This window comes from Trichosurus vulpecula, chromosome 9 (genome assembly GCF_011100635.1).
Source record: "Trichosurus vulpecula isolate mTriVul1 chromosome 9, mTriVul1.pri, whole genome shotgun sequence".
Lineage (NCBI taxonomy): Eukaryota > Metazoa > Chordata > Mammalia > Diprotodontia > Phalangeridae > Trichosurus > Trichosurus vulpecula.
In genome coordinates this window covers 201,163,209-201,186,866 of record NC_050581.1, presented here as the reverse complement: position 1 = coordinate 201,186,866, position 23,658 = coordinate 201,163,209, and the positions used below count along the sequence as shown (strand labels likewise).

The window sequence follows — 23,658 nt, the reverse complement described above, 5'->3', positions numbered from 1 at the left end:
AAGGGAGGGATTTTTTGCCTTTCTGTATTGGGTAGACAGGAGGCTGGATACACAAACATGTATACATACGTATTTCGTTAAACTGCTGGTTTTCTTGAAGACCAATGAGGAGAGAAAATCCTCCACACTTTTCTTCTTGATGTGGAAGGCCATTCACCATCTGGCTACAGTCTCCTCTCCTTTGTAGGCTTATTCCATAGAGATCACTCTCTTTTTTCAATCTACTTTCCTGCCAGACTAAGCAGCTCCCAAACTCAGCCTCCATCTCCTGCCTCCATGTTTGCTGAGGCTATCCTTCCTTAGGGGAATGAATGCCCTCCTCAACAGAGCTTCCCTTTGTGGCTCCACTCAGATTCTTTCTCCTACAGGGACCTTTCCTGATCCCCTACTCTTCTTTGGGATTTCTCTCTCCTCAATGCATATTTCCTTGGGTGAACGTGTTACAGTGATGCTCCCTGTCAAGCTACCTGAGGGCATGAATTTTTTTTAAATCTTTTCCTTTCAAACTCTGAGCATAGCAGCATCTGGCATAGAGTTGGTGTTTACTAAATTATTTTTAAATAAATCATTTTGGACCGCAATCCTGGTGTGGGAACCACCTCTATAAGCCTGATGGTAACTCAGCTCTGACTTAGTACCTAAATGCTAGAGAGTTACCCTGAGGAACAGAGAAGTTAAATGACTTGATAAGGGTCTTGGAGGTGCTAAGTGATGGAGGAAGTCTTTGAACCTATGTTTTTCCTAAGGGCAAGCCCAGGAGTGTCATAATGCTTCTCTATAATAACAATATTATATATTCAGAATGCCACAAAGACTTTTCATCACAGCAGCTTCATAAGGCAGTATTGCAAGGGAATGTGTCTCCATGTTGCAGATTAAGAAACTGAGGTTAGAGTTAAGTGTATCTTTGGACCTGAAACTATGTCCTAGAGGTTGTCAGGCTGTTGGGTAGAACAGTGAATAGAGACATGGACCTGGAGTCAGGAAGAACTGAGTTCAAATCTGGACTAGGCATGTCACTTAAACTTTGCCTACCTCAGTTTCTCCACTTTCATAACCAGATTGATAACAGTTGGATCTAGTGCACAGGGTTCTTCTAATGATCAAAGGAAGCACTATTTGTAAAGCACTTTACAAACCTTAAGGCATTATATAAATTTTGTTAGTAATTTTTGTTATTATTGCCATCATTACTGATATATTAGCCCTGGAACTCCTACCCTGGGGCCCTACAGCCCTTATTGGTGAGTGTTTCCAATGGCCCACTATATCTGAGTGGCTCCAGATGTCTCCCAACCACACAAGCTCCCTTCCTCAACTTCTAGCTCTGGCACCATGATCAGATCAAGTTTGCCACTGCTCCTGGAAAAGAATGGCCAGTCACCTACCTGGGACTCTACTCTCCATCCCTGTGACTTTCCAAAACAGAATATCCCTCTATGGTCGACATTCTCTAATAATGCTGTCACCCCATCAGAATGTAAGCTCCTAGAGAGCAGAAACTATCTTTTATATTTATATCCTCCTCACAGAACCTGCCACGTATGAGGAACTTATCACATGCTCTTTCATTCATTCGGGAGGCTTACTCCAGGTCCCACTCTGAGCAGTGGAATTGAGATTTGAACTGAGGTCTTTTCTCAACTCCAAGGCCATTGGAAGGTGGTTGGAAAATTTACTATTTTGCCTTTAGCCAACTCCAACGCTCTAATAACACTATCTCGATATTTAAATATAAGTCCCAGGAGGGTCTAATTTCTGGAATAATAATGGAGCAGAGAGCTTCATTAAACTCCAAACAGCCCCATACTCCAATGCTCATTTCATTAAAATGACTTGGAAACCAAAAGCAATGTGCCTATGTTTCCAGATGAGACCATTTAATTTTGAGTGTACCCTTGTAATTTTAAAATGGTAGAAAGGCTTGTGCATTTTTGTGGTTGGGGTTATTGCAAGATCACAGTGGAAACCACTGCCAGGATGAACTGTTGCTATGCCAAGCTACCCCTCTACCCTCTTTTAAATGTCTAGTGCCAGCTTTCTTCATGTATAAAGTAAAAAAGAATGTCCTCCCTACACACACATACACACACACACACACACACACACACACAGAGGCACACACACGACAGGCTCATTACACTGGACAGAGACTCAGTCACCAGACAGTGGATACTTCCAGATGAGCAGGGATTCCATTTCTTCATGGTGAACTGCTCTCTGTGCCTGGAAGACTAGAATTGTAGTGCTTCTTATCAGGGAAAGGAGAGAGAGAGAGAGAGAGAGAGAGAGAGAGAGAGAGAGAGAGAGAGAGAGAGAGAGAGAGAGAGAGAGAGAAACTTAATTCTTTGACTATAAAAGACAAAATCACCAAACACTTGCTAGTCCTTTTTTTTTTAACATGACGAATGCCTAAGTGTTAAATGAGACTGTTACCCACAGATAGGCATAAATGTGCTATTAAGCAGATGAGAAATAATTTTCTTTTGACCCTCCTGGGAATTTATTGTAGTTCCTTTGATGTGACTAATTAGCTCTCTCCTAGTAAGCAGTTACTAACAACCTAATATCTGGCTAATGGAAGAAGCTGCCTTAACTAAAGCCAGGAAAGGCCTGCCCCAGCCCAGCACGATACAGAGAGCAGGCCTTTGACCTTCGTTAAGGGCAACTCTGTGGGGGCTACCAATGCTCCCCAAGACCACTAGATGCTCTCCATCTGGAAGAGCTGAAAAGCTGATGAGAGCACAGATAGGAGCTGTGTAGCCCTTTTTGTGGTACCAGAACAAATCAGGTGCCCCCTCCTGCATTGATTGTGGGGGATGCATGAATGAGCTGTGAAATATGAATAGAACATCCTGGAATTGGGCCTTAAGTCTTGAATATTAGTAATTCAGAGAAAATCAGAAAGATTTGTATGAGATAATGTCGAACCAGGAGAGTGGTATGTCCAGTACTTATAATTATGCCAGTAAAACCAACATATTAAAGACAGGCTAAATCATATGATTGTCACAGCCATCTCAATACCACTGAACAGATAATATCTTTTCTTGGTAGAGAGGTAGGGAATATGGGGACAGAAGGGGACATATACTTAGAAATACAGACTCTCTTGGTTTGCTTAACTGATTTCCTGTATTATGAAGAAGGGTTTCATGGGTTGGGGTGGGGTTGAGGAATATTGGAAAATGACTATGAGGCAGAAACAAAAGGCATTAATAAAATTAGAAACAAAATTAGAAAAGTTGGGTGAGAATGGTCTGGATGCCCTTTGGCATCTCAGTACCCTTAAGCACAGACATCCCATTTATTTGGGTGTGAATCCCAGCAAATACAACCCATGTTTTGCAGGCCATGAAGCTGGGGATCAAAGGCGGAGCTTCTTTGGGAGATATTCACCTGCCAAAATGTTTGGCATTCCTGTTCCACTCTCTACTCCCCTTCCACCTGTTCTCATGTCCTTTAGGCTTTATGTTGGAGTTGGGTTTAGGGGGATTTAGGGGAAGGGGATAGACAAGTGACATTCTGATCCTTTGGGAGATGTTCACTGTCCCACGTTTTCATCTTTCTGCCCTTGCCTTAGCCTTCTGCCTCAGAGTTGCTTTCAGAGGCATTGGGAGTCTTTGGGACTGGGGACCTCAGTGAGACAGTAAGAAATATGGAGAAAATCTGGTCGTTGGTTAGGGGAGAATCTCAGAAGCATGTTTTAATATGCATCAAATAGAACACATAGAATTGTAAAGACAATCAATTATATTGAAACATATTTATTAAAAATTAAAAAGCAAGTTTTTAAAAAAGGTGATTTTTAAAGAAATGAGTTCATAAATCCCAGGTGAAAAGCCCTGACTTAGGTCACCCCCACTTCCTTTATGGAGGATCAAAGAATCAGAGCTCCAAAGCTGAGAGGACTTGGAGGCCATCTGGCTCAACCACCTCATTTTACAGACAAGGAAACTGAGGCCCACAGAAGCATAGTCATTTGACCAAGGTAATTCAAGGAATAAATGGGAAAGCCAGTACTGGAACCCAGGGCCTCTGATTCCCAATTCTAAGCTTTTTTCATGGTATTCTCATGCTATTCAGACCCCATTTCATTTGGGAGAGATGAAGTAGGACGCTGAACAGGTAGAGTGACTCTGAATCCAGCCAGTGGTGAGCAGTGAAGGCTGCTGCTCTTGGACCCTTCTGGGGCAGTGCATTCACGACATACATTCAGGCATGTGGCTTCAAGGTGACAAGCAGAGAGAAGGGGGAAGCCCTAAATCTGTGCCTGATGCTCTCTCCTTCATCAGTCACTGTCAGAGGGAGGTATATGTGTCCCAGCACCAGGACTGACCTCGAGAGCACAAGCAAAGGCTCCTAGGAGCAAGGCAAGTGGCTGCTCCCTGCATTTTGGAAGCTAAAAGATAGATGTAAAGTTGGTGTCCCAGACGTCTGGTCTTAAGTTGGCTCTGAATGGAAAGAGGGGGATTTCCACCTTTCAGCTACACAGTAATCATGTTTCCTGCTCCTAGAATAATTTTCTGTCTTGGTCTCAGGCCTTCTACCTTACTAGTCCCTCCATAAAAGGCTGCATTGCTATTAGGGATGTTGAGTGCATCACAAATACCCCCTCCTTCCTGTAGGACCCGTACTTTTTCTAGTCAAGTTAATTGGGGTGGGGGACTGATCGAATTAGCTTTTGTTTCTGAAAGAGCAAACTAACCCAAGTTTGGGCAGATGCACTATGTGAACATAAGCCCCTTGAGGGCAAAGATGATGTCATTTTTGTATCCCCAGTGCCTAGCACAATGTTTGGCATATAATAAGTGCCTAATAAATGCTTGTTAATAATAATGTTGATGATTAAGTAATAAGAGCACGCGAAGGACCTGTTTATCCTAAGACTCCTTCTATAGGAACATTATCCAACTAGATAAGAAGAATGGGGCAATTTCAACGGCAATGCCAATTATGAAAATGCAAATAAACGTAATGGGAAGGGAAGAGATATCATGGGGCTTTGGCTTTGTCAGTGAGTCTACCAGGCAAATCTAAGCTTGGTGTCAGGGAAGGGAGGGGAAGGAAAAAAACTGATTCCTCTTACCAATCGGAGTCATCCAGACATGGGATGGGATACCTCAGAAGCCAGGGAGTTCACTCTCCCTGGAGGCCAGAGGTAGACCTGGCCTCTCATACTCGGTAGCTTTGCCAGTCCGGCCAAGTCACTTCTCCTCTGTTTGTCTGTTTCCTCAACTGTAAATGAGGAAAATAAGAACTCTTGTCTCGAGGCAGCTAGGTGGTGCAGTGAATAGAGCACCAGCCTTGGAGTCAGGAGGACCTGAGTTCAAATGTGGCCTCAGACACTTGACACACTTACTAGCTGTGTACCCTTGGGCAAGTCACTTAACCCCAATTGCCCTGCCTTCCCCCCTCCAAAAAAAAAAAACAAACAAACCAAAGAACCCTTGTCTCCAAGGGTCGTTGTGAGGATGTCAGATGTCTAGCACAGGGCCTGGCCCATGGGAATCTCTCTAGAAATGCTTCCCTCGTGCCTGGCTGGCCATTTCCCAGATGCGTTCTAAAGGGGATTTCTTTGGAAATGTGTTGTTGGACTGGTTGCTCTGAGCTCTCCGATTTTGTGACTTGGTGAGCTCTGAGATCCTTTCCTGCTCCAAACCTGTGACCTTACTTTGTTTTTCCATCACTCTTTCCCGGAGCCTCCTTGCTTATGTATAAGCACTGGCTTATTATAGGAAACTGCTAACAGGCCATAGGGCCTGTGCCTGAGAATCTGATCACAAATTTGCAACTAGAGATTCAGGGGCTGTGGGTGGAATTCTGGTCGAGGGCTGCTGGCATCTACATGCTCTCTCAAGGCTTGCTTTCCTGGTGCTTTTAAGGAAGAGAGAGGTCGGCTTGTAGGGTGGCCCCAAAGTGACAAGCAGCCTATGTTCTGAGCAGGCAGGCCCCGGCGTTTTAGCGAGTTTGACGCTGCTACTGCTGGTCGGGTGACATCATTCTGGATAGCAATTGCATGGTTTCCCCATCCCAAGTCGGTCTTAAACATGGCCCTGTTGTTTCTTTATTACGGGTTTCTCTCTATGAGGAATCTGAGCATTTAAGCATGCAGGCCTTCTAAGGAAAAAAAAAAAACCCACCACATCCCTCTGGCCCCCATCATTTTGGCTCTCAGTAAGCTAAGAGCTACTTTTCTGGGAAAGACCGATATTCTGACTTGGGTTTTGTGATTTAATGATGGAGAGTTTCCTTAGTAAACCAAATGCAGAGGACGAGAATGCTTATCTTCCATCCAGACCTTGCACATAAAAGGCATTTCATGCTATCAATTGTTCACTTAATGAGCAATAGCCGAGTGCAGGCCCGGGAAGGGATTGAGCTGCACGCACCATTATTGCGAGGAGTATTCCGAAATACCAGAAAGAGGACGTAAGCTCTGATCAGGGAGACTGTGAGCACAATTACCTTCTTTCAAATCCTTCTGTGACACTGCAGGAGGAAAAAGGACTTTGAAACTTGAAAGGCGAGAGCCTGCTTTCAACCTCAAAAGCTCGGAGGAAAGGGTTCTGAAATTTGCTCACTATTCCCAATTCACCATTAGCCTGTTTCTTCCTTTAGCCTCAAGGCATTCTCCGCTTTTTGAAAAGATGTTAAGAAATTCAGTCACAATAGAGAGCCGAGTTTTGAACATGTTTCCCTGGGTCCATTGAGGTCTGGGCCTCAGCCTTTGTGCCGCGTGAATTGAGCTGAGCAGCTCTCTCGTTGGGGAAACGTGAATGAGCAGCCAGCCTCTGTGCACTCACCAAGTCTGGCAAAGAAAAGCCCCCGGCCCCCCTGCCTTTCTTTCCCCAGTGTGCATTCCTATACAAGCCCGCTGGAGTGTCAGGCCAGGCAGGGAGACAGCAGCATAGAGGGACTGCCTGCTCCTAAGTCAATACAGCCTGCTTGGTTTATATCAACTCTTGTTAAGTTTGTCTTGTAATTGAAACTGCTGTTGACCTTGCTGGGAGACCATTTGTCGTCCCCCCCCCCCCCATTTATTTAGCATAAACTGGAATAATAAACCCTCCTTCTCGGGGGCTGATTGTGATAGGGTGACATTAGTTTGATTTAATGATTAGCAGCCTGACCCCGGCTCCTAGAGAGAAGCAGCCTCAATGGGGAGAGTTCACTAGGAAGCCGCACCCAGCCAGAATACTAATGAGCTTGTTAAACTTAGCAGAGCCCCAGCCGCTCTTAATTCCTCTAATGGGAGCCACACAGCCTCTCGCAGGGAGACAGAGACACAGGCTGGGGACCTCGAGGAAGGCATTTCTGCAGAGCCAGAGCATCCCAGCCAGGATGAGAGGAAGAGAGTGAACAAGTGAGCAGGCAAGCTTACAGACAGAGCCTAACTAGCCAGCAGGGGCTTGGTGGGACTGAGCTGTAAGTACGACTGCCTGGCTTGGGGGACTGGGACTGGGACTGGGGCGGGGAGGGGGGGGGGCGGTTTGCTCATCCAAGTGAGGATCCTGCAGTACAGTTGAAGAACCAGGACAGAAAGCAGAAGCTGGTAAAGGTATAGGATGCTACTAAAACCTGGTCATACCCTTAGGGGTGCCTGGTTGGTCATGGCTTCGGAGGGTTTCGCAGATGGGAAGAAAGACGTCTTTGAAAGTTGTAGCTTTGATTCTCTAAGGACAAAGATAGTTTTTGCTGTTAGGATGGGCTGTGCTTCCAGAATATACAGGTTTAAACTCAGTGACTCATCAAAACTTTTTTTTCCATTAAAAAAAAAAAACCACATGCTTTAAAGTTTGAAAGAGATATTTTGTAAGAAAGCCAGTGCTGCCTGCTTTTTGGAATGATTAGCCAGACGCTAGTGTGCATGGAGAACTGGAAGTGATTCTCAAATCCACACCCTCTGGGGCCATTCTCATAGAGAATCTGGGTTTCCAGGATGCAGGTATGGAGGGGCTATGGGGACAGGACTAAGGTGGTTTTCCCTTGAAATGTGAATGTAAATCGGTTTTTTCTCTTCTGAGTCCAGTCACTGTGAGAGCCAGAACAAGACGGTCCCAGTGGCCTGAGCTTGGCCGTGAGGCGGCCTTGGCACAGGCTGCCAGAGAAGTGGGCTGTTTGCTTACACTCGGGCACTAGCCTCCCACTTGTTGCCATGGTGGACAGTCTGTTTCTGTCAATGATTCCGGCTCGCAGTGCCTGTCCGCACTCAGCCTTAAACTTTATGGAACAATTCAGCCGCGTTGAACAAGATTAGACAGCTTTCGTCTTTTGGCTCGCTGGAGTGGCTGTCGCAGCCTGGAGAGCAGGCAGGATTCCGGCAGAGAAAGCTTCCCTTTGAGCGGATAGAGAGGGCTTTCAGTCCACTGGCTGATTTGGATTCCAGAGTGCATGCTCTGTCAAGTTTTTCCTTCGCGATTCCATCAAAAACATCTCTGATCCGGGGCAGCGGCAAACTCGCCACGAAGCTTGTCCTCCCCATTTCATTTTGTTGCCCCCAAATCTGCAGAAGTTGCTTTTTCCTGACAGAAGTTTATCGATAGGGTATAGCATGGGAAAGATGTTGAATAGCCGTCCTGCCTACACTGACTTTGCTCTCTGCCAAAACAAATCCTTTCTGTATCAGACCCTTCATTTTTATTGTTTCTTTTCAGACTTTTTTTTTCCTCCTCACACTTTGAGTTTCCCTATAGGAAAAAAAGCAGTTTACCTAAAAGTGAACTTGGATTTCTTTTCCCCTAAAAGCAATCACGGAAAGGGTTGGGGGGAGGGGAGAGGGAAGAATGAAAGAGAAGGAAGAAAATCCTGCCGCCAACCGAAAACAAAACCCAGAGGTCAGCCTCAAGTGATGAAACTTGATTCCTAATACCCATCTTGAGAGAGGCTGAGTACAGACCTATTGAACTGTCACATAAATATTTACACCTTCGAGGAGCTAAGTTTATGCTTGGACCGCAGTTGGGGCATAGGGAAAGTTAATTTTGGAAGCAGGATGAAAACGCTGAAAGCCATTTTAAAAACAGAAATAGACAAATGCAGCTTGTCCAAACCGATCCCCCGACTCGGTAGCCCTAGGCTGCTCCTCGTCCTTAACTATTTTCTCTGGAAATACACCGCCCCCCACCCCCCGCCCTTCCTTAAGAAATTGGTACCTCATTGGGGAAGGTTCACTTGAGGTTGAAGGCTGATATAAAAGTTTTAAGCCAGAGAGTGAACGAGTGGAAAATATGACTTTGGCTGTGTCCCGATTATATAAGAATTTTTATAAAACCTAATGTAAGTTTCAGTGTGTTAGGCACCCTTTCACTTTTACATAACTGAAAACCCCCTGCCTCTACAGCTTGTTAAGGTCAAATGCAGACTCATGGCTGGAAGCATTCACCAGAAGGATGGAAAAGGGTGTGTGTCTTTTTTAAAACAAAAAGTTACTACAAAGCATTACTTGAACAGCTTTTAAAAATCAATATGCTAAAATGTGGAGGAGGGGAGATTACACCCCCCCCCCCCATTCCAGGCTTTCTTTCAGGTTCTTTGACAGATTAAACTAGTAATTCATCCTTTAATTATTGGGTTTGGAGGAGTAGAGATCTGCCCAAAACAATGGGACAATCGATTTGTTTGAAGGAGTCAGCAAATCTGCAGCCTCAGATCCAAACCCAGGCCATTTTGCATTCAAGGGCACTCGTCTCTTTGCCAGGTGGAGGGGGGGACCCTACAGACTTATTTCTTATTCTTTCACTCCCTCCTCCTGGGAAGAGTGGCAAAGACTTCTGTAGCTCTTGATATGTCAGCTCCTTCTCCCGGGCGTTGGGAATTCAGGGCTCTCAGATGCAACCCAAACTTTCAGGAATGGTGTGGGGGGTGCCGTGGGGGTGGGCTGCAGACGTTTATACCTGATGTTCCTTTTGTGTGTGCCCACAAGTTCTCTAAGACAACAAAACATGTTGGTTATGGGCTTAACCCCCTCCATCTGTCAATTATTAGCAGTCTTCCCCACTGGAGGTGGCTTGTATTAGTGTGACATACTTTGGAATTTAATGACAACACTAATGGTTAATAATAGTTATTATTGTAAATAATAACAGTAAAAGCTTGCGTTTTTGTAGCACCCAAAGGCTCACACAACGTTTTTGGGGCATTATACTATTCTCATGTCACGATAACCTAAGGACTCAAGTTTTTATTATTCATGTTCAACAGATGAAGAAACCGAGGCTGGGAGATATAAAAGATCTTGCTTCCCAGCTAGTCAGGGATGGAGGCACAGTTATTTGAACCTGTTTTCCTGCTTCCAAGCCCAGACTACTGTGCTCATGTATTGGCTATCCCCATAAGGAAAGGAAAGAAATAAGCATTTATTAAGTACCTACTATGTGCCAGGCACTGTGCTAGATATTTGTAGATGATATTTTCTCATTCTATGACTAGAATGTTAACTCCTTGAGGAAAGAGTCTTTTGCTTTCTTTTTTGTTTTGTTTTTAATTCATGGTATCTAGCGTGGTACCTGGAACATAGTAGGCACTTGCTTGTTTATTTAGACATTGAATTGGTAGCATGAAACAGTAGAAAGAGACAGAGGACTTGGGTTCCAATCCCTGCTCTTCCATTTCCATATCATGTGACCTTGGGGCCTCAGTTTCTTTTTCTATAAAATTTCGGTCTTGGATTAGATGACCTTGATTGACCCTTCCAGCTCCAAATCTCTGATTGAGGGATGCTGTGAATCACTTGGGACACTTCCTTGGGATTTACAATTGTATTTGCTATTGCATAAAATTTCACATTTAGTATTGAAGCCCCATCCAAAGAGCTGAGGGAGCACAATGTGTTTGGGCAGGGAAAGAGCATGGACCTCCAGGAGATACCTGCCCAGCTGGAGAAGCTTGCTGGTCCAATTAGCGAGCCATGTGCCATTTGACGTGCCCATGACCAGTTTCCTTTTATCTGTACCAAAGCCTGGGCTTTGGGATGGGCCCAGATGTTGTATTTTTGATGTGTTGCCCAGACACATCATAACTGTTTTGTCCCCATTCACAGTTACAAAGTGAAGGGGATCCATTGGCTAACTAGCGCCAGGATGTATCGTCAATCGAGGGAGTACATTTTAAGCTATGCATTCCTGAGGCAAAAGTTGAACTCGGTGCTAGTGCTGGGGGTTTTGACTGAACAGGCCTTCTAAGTCAGCTCTCGAGCATGTGGTTGTAGCAATGCATCCCAGTCACCTTTAGGTCACGAAAGGGCAGGCTTTCCCAAGGTGGTAGCTGTAATTTCTTGGTGAGGGGGTGGGGGAAGTAGAAGGTTGTTGGCAAGAAGATTTCTGGATCAGAAGTCATCAGTGGGTTAAGGTCACTGGAACATTTGGAACATATGGCATTTTTACGCACCTTTTGTTGCATGCCTATAAACTGTAAGCCCTTTGAGGGCAGAGACTGTTTTTTGTTTGCTGGTCTTTTTATCCCCAAGGCACAGCACATACTTGTGCATAATACTGAATTGGATCATAAAGGTAGGGGTAGAAGAGCATATGCAACTGTCCATAGTAAAATCCATGCAGTAGGTTCTTCCCCAATACTTTGGGGGAGATTCAGATATGAGCTTTATGCTGAGATGAATGTGTAAATCCACATAACCTGCACCTGCACAGCCCCTCTGGCTTATGTCATTTTGTTGCTCAAGAAGCTTCAATGCCTTCCTAGCATCTCTAAGATAAAATACGGACTCCTCTGGCATTTTAATACCCTATACAGTTTGACCCTCACTCCTCTTTCTAGACAATTCACTTTAGTACCCCTCAACACTTGGAGTTTCAGCCAACAGGTCCTACATGCTATTCCTTGTAGAAGGAATTGTATCTCTCACCTCCATGCCTTTCCCCAGACTTCTCCTCATCCCTGGCACATTCTCTCTCCTCACTTTTTCCTCTTGAAATCCTCCATTCCCTCCAGGGTTAATTTCAAAGGACATTCTCCATATGGTTCCTTCCCTGAGCCCCTGTGCCACCCCATTTGGATGTGCTCTCCTTCCAAAATTACCTTCATTTTCCTTTGCATATGAACTGCATTTACTTTTCAGTGTCACCTCTCATTTTCCCTTAGTGGGAAATGAGTTCTTTAGGGGCAGGGCCTGTTTCCTTTTTGGCTTTGTATGCCCAGCCTAACACCTAGGATGGTGCTTGGGCGTTACAGGCCTGTCATAAAGGTTTGTTCGAGTGCATTGGCTTTTCATGGTTGTAGAAGGGACAGGCATGCAGTTCAGTGCTGGGAGGACACACAGAAGACGCTGCATCAATGTTCCTCAGAGTTAAATGGGGACACATCTCCATGCCAACCCCTCCCTGACCACTCAGCCTCTTTGTCCTATTTTTTCCCCAGGGGCATCCCAAGCAGCACTTAGTTATCACCTCAGAACCTTTGCCATGGCTGCTGCCCATGTGCTCAGAGCTCCTACTAGGGGCCTTTTGCTTCCTGATTTCCTCTGCTGCGTGCTTTGCTAGCACGTTGCTCAGCCAGATTTTTCTCAAATGAGTGCTGACCACATTGAAAAATAATTTTTTATTTTTCACCTTTGTTCTTGTGTCACCTACTTTCCCCAATATATCTGTCTCTTTTGAATATCCATCCCTTATATTAAAGAAGAAAAAAAGAGAGAAAAGTTCAGTAAACCTGGTCAATGTATAGATAAAGTATATGCTGGCTTTTCAGAAACATGAAAGAAAGTTGTTCTGGAAAGATGAATTAAGAGCCATGTCTGAGCAGAGTTAGTTTGGCATCACTCATGAGTTTCACTTCCCTTACTTGGCTGGCCGTAGATATTTGGATCTTGGAGATGTAGATACCTTCCCTGGGAATTTAGTTGAGTGGCCCAAATTTTTATTGGGGTCCCCCAAGTGATGGGACATATGATACATTTGAGCTGGTTGTTTATGACTTACTAACATCCCTGATAATTCAGTAGTAAATGGAAAACCTCCAGGACAGCATGCGAATTCTCTCTCCTTTTTGCTCTCTCTGCTTACTTTGTGCTCATTCATAATCACAGACACACAGCAGCACCCCTTCTCCTGAAACTCCCTATCCTATCTAAAGTTGAACAAAGACAAGGAGGGGGGGACTGCGGTCTTGGATAATATCTGAGAACAAAGGAACTGAAAGTGGATTGATAGAGACTTGAATTTTTCTTCCCTCCACAGAGGATGAAAGTCCTGTACAGACCTATTCCCGAGAGAGGAGAAACGCAGTGGCCATGCAGCCACAGAGCGGCCAAGGGCTCGGTAAGATCAACGAGGAGCCTTCCACGTCCAGTGAGGAGCGCGCCTCGCTAATAAAGAAGGAGATTCATGGATCCATGCCTCACCTTACAGAGCCCTCCGTGCCATACCGTGGGACAGTGTTTACCATGGACCCCAGGAATGGCTACATGGAGCCCCATTACCGTAAGTCACAGATCCTCATCCCCAGCAAAAAGTGCAAGAGGGGTGATGGGCTGACAGAGTTGTGTGTGGCTGTTGGTGTCACGTGTAGGATTAAATCTTTGGGTGGCATTAATCTTTAAACATTTCCCAACTCTTTTGGGCTTCTCCTCCCCTTTCCTACTTCCTCCTCCCCCAACTTTTTTTTTAAGGGAGGCATCTCCTTAAGTCTCCAAAGCACTGGGTGGGGGGGTGCACGTTAGTTTCAGGCTTCAAGAGGATAACTCATCTGTTGTTAATTCAAAGACCTTCCTGTAACTCTGATCAGAATAGCTGTATCTGTAGGGGAGTTCTGCATGCAGAAAGAAGAGATTGTGTGTGTGTGTGTGTGTGTGTGTGTGTGTGTGTGTGTTTGGGGGGGGGCGCATCATTAAACCACAGACTTTCCCCAGAAGATTTGTGGAAAAAAAAAACATGCCCATTGATAACTGGAGTTTCTTAGGGGAAGGAGGGAGGGAGGGAGGGAGGGAGAGAAAGGGAGGGAGAAAAGAAGAGGAAAATATGGATTTATTCCCGAGAAGCATAGACTGTTGGAAATGGAAGGTTACTGAATGTGGGGATGATTTTTTTCATATTAGGCTGCTGTCAGAATGGAGACTAACCTTAAACTTTTCGGGTTCCTTTTAGATATTAGTAAAGAGTAAGAATTTCACTATAACCTGAATGCAGATGGATAATTATTTTCTCTCAGGGCAAGATGTAATGACTAAGATTTTGGTTTGCATTTGTATTTTTTTTTTTTTTTGGTGTGTGTGGTGAGAGGGAGGGAGATCTGCTTCTAATTAAAAGGTCTCCATTCATTGGGGGCTAATGGAGTGCACATTGAGGCGTCAAAGCAGGGGCTTGTATATTGCAGATTTATCGCCAAGCCTAAGATGAAGCTTTGCCATTTAACCTCCTTGTCGCCGACTCCAGATGCGCCGCCGAGACCCGACAAGAGGGGCTGGCTCGTGTTTGCCTTCTTCCTCATCATTCAGAAATTTTAGTGTTCTGAGGGAAAAGGTCATTAGCCAGATGACTGATTGGTGAGGACAGCTGATTAGTGCCTGTTTTTTTGCTAAAGAAAGTGCCTAGGATAAAAGCTAATTTCATCCCCTTCGTTAGTGGACTTGGAACATGAGGGAATGTTCCCTCATCAGGGTGCAGATCAAAGGGTCCAGCACAACCTAAGCAAGGCTCACCAATTGCTTCTTTCCCCTGACAGAGTAGGATTGTTAATAAAGATGGAAGGTTAATTAATTTCTTTTAATAGTGCTAGTTTGGGTTAGAGGAAAAAGTTATGGGGATGATCCCAGGCCCTGAATGCTATGTATCTGTTTGTGTCAAAGAACCCTGACTCAGGTGGGCCTGAGAATTAGGCCAGACTAATGGAAGGGAAAGATGGAACTTGCAGTATCTGGCCTTAAAATGTTTGAACAGGAACATTGCCAAGCCCAGTGTCTTCATCTTCATCTTATAGGCTGGGAAGGTGAGCCCTAGAGAAGGCAAAGGCCTTTCCCAAGGTCAGCCAGAAAGTTTGTGTTGGAGCTAGCCTAAGGACCAAGGCCCAAAGCTTGCTCTGTTCCAATGTGATGGCTTTCAACTGAGCCTTGCCCAGACCTTCTGAACAGGCTGTGTCCAGAAGAGCTCCCATTGTGTCAAGAGAGATTCAGAGCTGGAGGCACCTGAGAGGCTGTCTCATCCAAACTCCAAACTCCAAGCCCCAGAATTCAGTGACTTCAGATCATGGGATCCTCGGGTATTTTGAGTTCACATACAGTAGGATTTCTGCCGTGATTCATAATGAATTTGATATGAATGATCAAGAGTAGTATTAAAAGTGAATCTTTAATTGCTCTAGGCCCTAGAACAATTTTCACTAGTTTACTGGATGACAGGCTTAGAGTTACAGACCTCCAAGGAAACTGAAAGACCATTTCTTCCATCTAACTCCTGTCCTGGATGCAGGAACTGAAAATAAGCATCTTGGCCAGAACCACTAACTAGTAAGTAAAAGATATAGGAGTGGAAGCTAAAAGAAGAAAGCCAAACAGAAGTCGGGCATCGTTTTGGTGCTCCTGAGTGAGCCCCATGCTCTGGGGACAGATGCAATCCCAGAACCTCTGAAGGCTTTTGCCCGTCCCTTGCCATGATGAGGCATCAGAGAAAGACTTGCATGGAGGCAAAAGAGAAGGTATATTGTTTAAAATTTAAAAAAAGAAAGAAAAAGAAAAAATCCCAGAAGCACTTCTGTTTTCAAAAATCTTCTCTTCAGTTGCAATATGAATCTGCTGGAGCACAAATATATGGAATTACAGGGTTAGAGGAGCCCTTGATGAATGTAGTTCATTCCTAAATCCTCCTGTAGGACCCTTGTTAAATAATCCCATGAAGAAAAATCCCTATTTAGATTGGAATGATTTCTAGGGAAGGAAATTGTGTAGCAACAAACATGATTGAGCACCTACTAAGTGTCAAGTCCTGGGAATAACCAGACAAAACAAAAAAACAGTTCCTGCCTGTAAGAAGCTGAACTCCTACTGGGGTGAGAGGGTTGTCAGTGGGTAACTGTGGGTGACAATGTATAAACAGCTAAGAAGATTCTGGGTGATTTGAGGAGGGAGGGAGCACAGGAAGAATTCTATCTCTAAGCAACATTGATTTCTAGGGAGTTCTTCCTTCTACCTAAACAACACCCATCACGCTTCAATTTCTTCCTTTGTCAACCTCTGTGATCTGTAGCTGGTTGAGCAGCCTGTTGGGTTAGTGTATCCCCTTGGACAGTACTTTGAACAGACACAATCTGTGGACAGGGGGCCAGCCCTAGCACCCCACAGGAAGAAGAGAATGCTGGCTCCCACAGGAGGAATTGAGAGAGGCTTGTTCTGATCCCAAGCTGCTACTTCGTTCACAAACCATTGTTTTCATACTAGTATCCTCCCAGAGCCATATGGCTGCTAATTATTGGTCTCCCTGTACCTCTCAGAAGATGTATAGTAGCAAGTGACCCAAAACCATGGAAACCCACATGACTAGTCTAAATAGACTGGAGCATGGCCATAGTGTTGGCTGTTATGGGAAAAGTAGCATTATAGACATTCTTGAGAACAAGGAAAAAAGGTGGGCTGGTTGTGTAGTCAGCATCACATGGACAGTGGAACAGCCCAGTTGTATCCCTTATCACCTCATGCCTGGACTTTTGTAATAGCTTGCTGGTGGGTCTGCCTGCCTATAGTCTCTCCTCACTCCAATCCTTCCTCCCTTCAGCCACCAAAGAGATTTTTTTTTTTCTAAAGCTCAGGTCCAGTCTGTTCCCCTTCCCCACTCAAACTCTGGTGGCTCCCCATCGTTGCCAGGATCAAGTACAAAATGCTCTGCTTGGCATTCAAAGCTCTTCATAACCCAGCCCCAACTACTTTTCCAGTTCACTTTACTCTCCATCACATACTTTTCTATCTAGTGATACTGGTCTCCTGTCTGTTCCATGAACTGGACTCTTCATCCTCTCACTCTGGACATTTTCTCTGGCTGTTCCCCATGTCTGGAATTCTCTCCCTCCTTATCTCTGCCTATTTGCCTCCTTTAAGTCCTAAATAAAATTCCACTTTCTATGGGAAGCCATTCACAAACTATCTTAATTCTAATGCCTTTCTTTAGTAAATATTTCCTCCTTAGCCTGTATACAGCTTGTTTGCCAATGTTTGCTTGCTTGTTATCTTCCCAATTATATTGTAAGCTTCTTGAGGGCAGGCACTGTGTTTTGCCTCTTTTTTGTATCCTCAGCATTTGGCACAGTGCCTGTCACATAGTAGGCACTTTATAGATGTTTATCTATGAATTGCATCCTTGGAATCTATAGATTCCAAGATCTGTGGATCTTAACGTAATAAAAGGGCAGCCTCTAAGTCATTGGCTAGATCCTCTTTGAATGATTTATGAAGAACCATTGGCCAGAATTGGCCAGGTTGAGAAGGTGTGGATGGATTGAAGTCTGCACTGTTAGAAGGAATAGCTATACAACAGAATTCACAGACCTACTGGAAGTATTAGGGTCATCCAATCACATTGGCTCTATTCATCTTTCCTATGAGATTTAGCACAGCTGGCCATCATACTTCATGGGAGTGTTCCTTGTAATTCAATAGTTTTATTAAGTTTCTCTTGGATAACTGGTCTATGGTCCATCCCTGTTCTCACAGGCACTACTTTGTCCTCAAGGCCCAGTTCTGAAAATTCTTAACAATTTTCTACATAGCCTTTTTGGGGTGGTCAATTGGCCATATTCTTAAATAGATGTCGGGGCCAATCTTTTCCATACCAGGAGTGCATTTTGAGTCCTGTTTAGCTGTAAGTAATGGGCCACTCCTGCCTTTGAGGAACTGAAATCGAAAATCCCTAGGGCAGTGGAGAGGTACTTGGTGAGTGTGAGCGGGAAGCAGTGTACGGCCAAGGAAGAACCCTGAAGCAGAATTGAATTGGAGTGTAGTGTTATCAGGGAAATATATGAATGGATAAGTCCATCAGTTAGCAAATGTGTATGAAGTCCCTTCTGTGTGCTAGGCACCATGCTCAGTGCTGGGGACACAAGGACAAAAGCAAAAATATTCCTTGCCTCCAAACAACTTACATTCAATTGGGGACCAGTAGGTAACAAGTACATATGTAGGAATATACCAAATAAATAAAATTACATTTTGGAGAGGCAGAAGTTTCTCTGGGGGATTAAAAAAGGTTTTATGTAGAAGGAAGGGTTGGAGGGGAGTTTTGAAGGATAATAAGAAGAAGCTGGAATGGTCCCTTGGTGAAAGAGAGAGGAACAAATAGCTGTTACTGTGCACAGTGATCTCCTGGTTCTTCTGCCCTCCACTGTAAAAGCTCTTCCTTGTATATCTCTTTTATGTGAGAATTCCCCCCCCCCAACCTTAACTCAGGGCATTCCTCTTTCTCACCCCTTCACTTTTTTTTGAGATCATCATTCCAATATAATCAACTCACACTCATGCCCTCTGTCTATGTAAACTTGACTGCTCTAGTAATGATAAAGTTCTTAGGAGTTACATGAATCACCTTCTCATATAAGAATGTAAATTGTTTAATTTTATTGAGTCTCATGATTTCTCTTTCATGTTTACCTTTTTATGCTTCTATTGAGTCTTGGGTTTGAATGTCAAATTTTTAATTCAGTTCTTGTCTTATCAGAAATGCTTGAAAATTCTCTATTTCATTAAAAATCCACTGTTTGCCCTAGAGGATTATACTTAGTTTTTCTTGGTAGGTTATTCTTGATTGTAATCCTAGCTCCTTTGCCTTCCAGAATATCATATTCCAAGCCCTCTGCTCCCTTAATCTTGTGTGATCCTGATGGTGGCTTCACAATATTTGCATTACATTTATCTTGCTGCTTGCAATACTTTCTTTTTGACCTCAGAACTCTGCAGTTGGGCAGTAATATTTCTGGGAGTTTCCATTTGGGGATCTCTTTCAGAAAGCAATCAGATGATTCTTTCCATTTCTATTTTATTCTCTGGATCTAAGATATTAGGGGCAGTTTTCCTTTATAATTTCATGAAATATGATGTCTAGGCTCTTTTTTTTGTTCATGGCTTTCTCGTAGTCCAATCATTCTTAAATTATTTCTCCTTGATCTATTTTCCAGGTCAGTTGTTTTTCTGATAATATATTTCACATTTTCTTCTACTTTTTCATTCTTTCAACTTTGTTTTATTGTTTCTTGAGGTCTTATAAAGTCATTTCCTTCAAGTTGCCCAATTCTAATTGTTAAAGAATGATTTTCTACATTTGTACCTCCTTTCCATTTGGCCAATTCTGCTTTTTAAGAGCTTCTTTTCTTTAGTGGACTTTTGTGGCTCTTTTACCATTAGGTCAATTCTGTTTTTTTTTAGGTGCTATTTTTTTCAATTTGTTCTTGTACTTCTTTCCCTAAGCTGTTAATTCCCTTTTCATAATTATCTTGTATCACTTTCATTTCTTTTCCCATTTTTTACTCTACAACCTCAATCTCTTTCTTCAACTCTTCCAGGAATTCTTATTGGGCTTAAGTACAATTAGAACTTTTCTTGGAGACTTTGGTTGTAGCACTGTTGTTTTCTTCTGACATTGTGTTTTGGTCTTACCTGCCACCGTAGTAGCTTTTTTATGGTCAAGTTCTTTTTTCATTGTTTGCAGATTCTTTTACTAGTCTATTTCTTGACTTTGAACTTTATGTTAAGGTTGGGTTCTGCTCATCTGGGGGAGCTGAGGCACTCCCCAAGATTCAGGCTTTTTGGTGTTGGTGTTTTCAGAGCTAGTTCTGGGAATCTGCAAGTTTTTGCTGCTTCCAAGGTGGTGTGATCCAGGTAGAGATGTGGTCACTGCTCTGCTGGTCTGTGCTCTGGTTTTTACCCAGCAAGGGTCCTTGCTCAACAGCTGAACTGAGACCAGGCTCTCTGCTCCCTTGTGAACAACCACAAGTATTCTCTTTCCTGGAACTGTAATCTAGAGCTGCTGTGAGCGATAGAATTGCCAATCAGTGCCAGTTTCACCTAGTGCCAGCAGAGGGTCCACTGGAATCTCTTTCTAACCAGTTGTCTGTCTCCCCTTATCTTCTCTGTTCTGAGAGCCCCTGATGCTGCTGCTGTGGTGCCATTCTGGTGTCTCTGCTGGTGTTGCAGCTGTACTCTGGGCTTGCACCCAACCCAGTGACAGATTTCTCCTGCTGACCTTCTAAATTATCCTAGTCCAGAAAAATGTCTCAACCTAACTTTTTTTTTTTGTTTCTGCCGCTCCAAAAATTGATTTGGGGAATTATCTTTAAGTTTTTTGACAGAATGTTTGGCAAATATTTGGAAGGTTGCTCCCTCTGATCTCCCATTTTATTCCTACCTCCTTGAGTTTACTTTCATCATGCAGTTTTCTGCAGGGTAGCTTGCTTTGGTTTGTATCTTTCCCACTTGGTGATCCATGTGGGGACAAGGATCTCTTAAAAATAGAAAAAAACATTGTAAGCTATAGGAGAATAATTTTCAGAGATGGGTTTGATTTATCTTTTAGATTTTGCCATTTACCAATAGGTCAGGGGATTGGCATAGCCATAGTAAGCCTTAATGGTGATAGGGAATTTGACAGAATTTTTCACAATATTCTCATGGACTAGATGGAGAAGTATGGGCTGAGTCCAATCATACAGCAAGGGGAATATGCGACTCCTTGACTATTTGTCTGATACTGGGCTAAGATCTGGTGATACAAAGAAAAGAGTTGCTGGCCTCAAGGAGCTTACATGATATTGTGGGGAATGATAAAATACAACAAAATTAAATAAGGAACATATACAGCATAATTTCCAAGATAGAGAACTAGGACAGGGGGATCAAGATAGCCATCCTGTAGCAGATGACACAAACTGAAATTGAAAAGAATCTGGGGATTCTAGGAAGTGGAGGTGAGGAATGAGTACATGTAGACCATGGGAAGTCCAAGAAATTAGAGATGACTGTGTGGAGACTAGTATGTAGGCTGGTTTAGCTGGCAGAGGGCACGGTATTTGAAGAACAATAATGCATAACATGACTGGAAAGGAAGCCTGGAGCCAGGTACCAAAGGACTATAAAAATCAACAGAAAGATTTATATCTCATACTACAGAAAGAGCAGGAAAGCAGCTTGCTCATCCCAGGGCACCTCTTAGTCCCACTCTTGTGAATGATTTTATTGGTGATGGAACTGTATACATACATGTGTATGTGAGAATCAGATGATATAATATTTGTAAAACACTTAATGTAGCATCTGGCACTTAAACATTATATAGATTATAGATATTGATATACACTCATACCTCCCACAGTTTTTCAAAGATATATATCATATGTGAATGGCATGGCTATCTGATTTGGGGTTGCCACACTGGGTAATAGATTACCCAAGTACTTTCATATTTCTCTCTCTCTCTCTCTCTCTCTCTCTCTCTAATATACACATGTGTGTGCATGAAAGATCCTCTTAATTTGTATATAAATTTGCAGTGATTTTGCAGAGATGAGAAAGTAGGTACCATTATGGATAGGTAGTTATTAATGTTTCCTTGGTTGCCTTTTTCTATAGTAATTTTGTGATTTTCCAAATGGATCTTGCCCTCTTTCAGTTATTTTGAGACTTGACCCCTCAAAATCACTCTGAACATAACCTACATTTTCTTTGTTTATGCTTGGTCACATTTAAGGGCGAAGGTGGATTTTCCTTAGTCCCAAGTATCTACCGTTTCATAAAGCACATGCTACTTATGAAGTTAGAGTCCAAATGTGGTGGTTCAGTTGTCACTGATAGAGAAGATAGTTTATTAAATAAATGTTCACAGATTTTTTAAAATCTGTATTGTTTTCTCTCTTCCAGTCGTAAAAAGATCTTTGCTATGATTTGACTTAATTAGATCTCCTGCCAATATTTATTTAAATCTGCTTTTATTGCTTCTTGTTTTCTGTTTGTAATATTAATTATAACCATCTGCCATCCATCTCTGCAAGATTTTTCAAACATGATTGTATTCTAATCTAGTGTTGCTCTTGGATGCCTTTACTCTCTGTTGGGATAGGTAGATGATCAGGTGGTGTTAGTTTTGTCAGTTTCTGAGCTCTTTGGCCTTCTTGCTGTGGTGATTGATTTGCATTAGTCCAACTTACTTTGATAATGGTGATAAACCATGTTGATGCATGTGATCTTCTCCTTTTTCCATTTATAATTGCACACTCTATCTTCTCATCTCCATTATTCCCTTTTAATTTGGTGTTGATTTATTTCATGATAAGGAGAAAATTTCTAAGAAGCTGTATCCAAAAATAGAATGGACTGCCTTGGGAGGAGGTGAATTCCCCATCATTACAGGCCTTTAGGCAGAGGCTAATTAGTTGGGTATATTTTGGATTGAGTCTTGCTTCCATGTGGCCTTTATTATATCACCTCTGACATCCCCTATAAACCCGAGTCTGTTTCTTGGTGAGTTCATCTTTATGGGTTGAATCTTGGCCTTATTCCTGTGCTCAAAGAAATGTTTGAAGTGATTTGAAAACTCTTGTTTGAGTTGATGGGTCTTTCCTTGCTACCTTCAATGGAAAACATGCAAGTATACCACAGTTTATCCCTTGAAAATCCCTTGACCAAATACACGTTTGCAACACAAGGGGCACTCTCTACTTATGTTTTGTTACAGCAAATGCTCCAAGAGTCACTAGACATGACTATGCTTGCAAGAAAACTTTTATACTTTGATTTCTCACTCTAAGTCCTTCAAATGATAGTGGAATAGCAGGCAATGAGTTCCTTTGTGCCTAGGATTGATGTAATATACAAAATGAAAATGAGGGAAAGGTTGGTCCAGGGAGAAAGGGGTCCAGACTGTCCATGCAATTCACTATGGATGAGTCACTTTTGAGGAGTCAGATAAGCTTCTTATTTTTTTTTTTTAATAACAACTCTGTTCCTGTAAGTGTGAAGCTCAGAGCTTTTGGTCCCATCAGCCATTTCAGTCTGCTAGTAGTTAACAGGCATAGAGTACTAACCAGACCGTTGGTCCATTTACTTTAGTGTCTTGCCAGCTGTGCCTGGCTCCTCAAATCCAGCAGAGTGCATCTGTGAACACACTCAGTAATGCCTTCATTTCTCTGTGGTTGGAAAATGTAGACTTTTCAAGATGCCTAATTTGTGTTTCTATATATACACTCACTCTGGGTTTCAAAAGTGTGGGAAGACTTCCTGTAACACAGGAAAAGGGAAAAATATAAATATACACACACATATATTTACCTCAGAAGGGTATCCGTATGTTTTAATTGTTAGAGAAAAAATTATCTTATTGTGGGCAAAATCCTGCAACTTTGCAAGCTGCAGTTACCAGACCAGGGCAGGAACCAAACTCTTCGCAGTTTCACATAACAGAGAGGAAAGGGAAGGGAAAGGCAGGGGAATGGAAGGGAAGGGGAAGAGGAAGAGGAAAGAAAGGAAGGTAAAAGAAGATTCAAGGGTGTCATGCTTTAAACACTCACAACATATGTTGAGCATAAAAACTTCATGGCTCTTAGGGGGATGGGGTGGTGGAAGGGATGAACAGTCCCTTGCTGAAGATAGTAGAGATAGGCATACATCAGGAAGCTCTTGTCCCGAGCTTTATTTTTTAGCAGATTTCTTCAAAGAACTCTGCCCTATTGCCATGTTCT

At 43.1% G+C, this 23,658-nt stretch overlaps 1 protein-coding gene across 1 annotated transcript in view; it reads left to right on the top strand.

The window, feature by feature from the left end:
- The window catches only part of GLI3 (GLI family zinc finger 3), a 273,969-nt gene that overhangs the window by 69,866 nt on the left and 180,445 nt on the right, over positions 1 to 23,658 (top strand). The window contains exon 2 of the mRNA XM_036738670.1: positions 13,194 to 13,436. Within this exon, the coding sequence (XP_036594565.1) occupies positions 13,194 to 13,436 (243 nt within the window). The remainder of the gene's footprint in view (positions 1 to 13,193; positions 13,437 to 23,658) is intronic.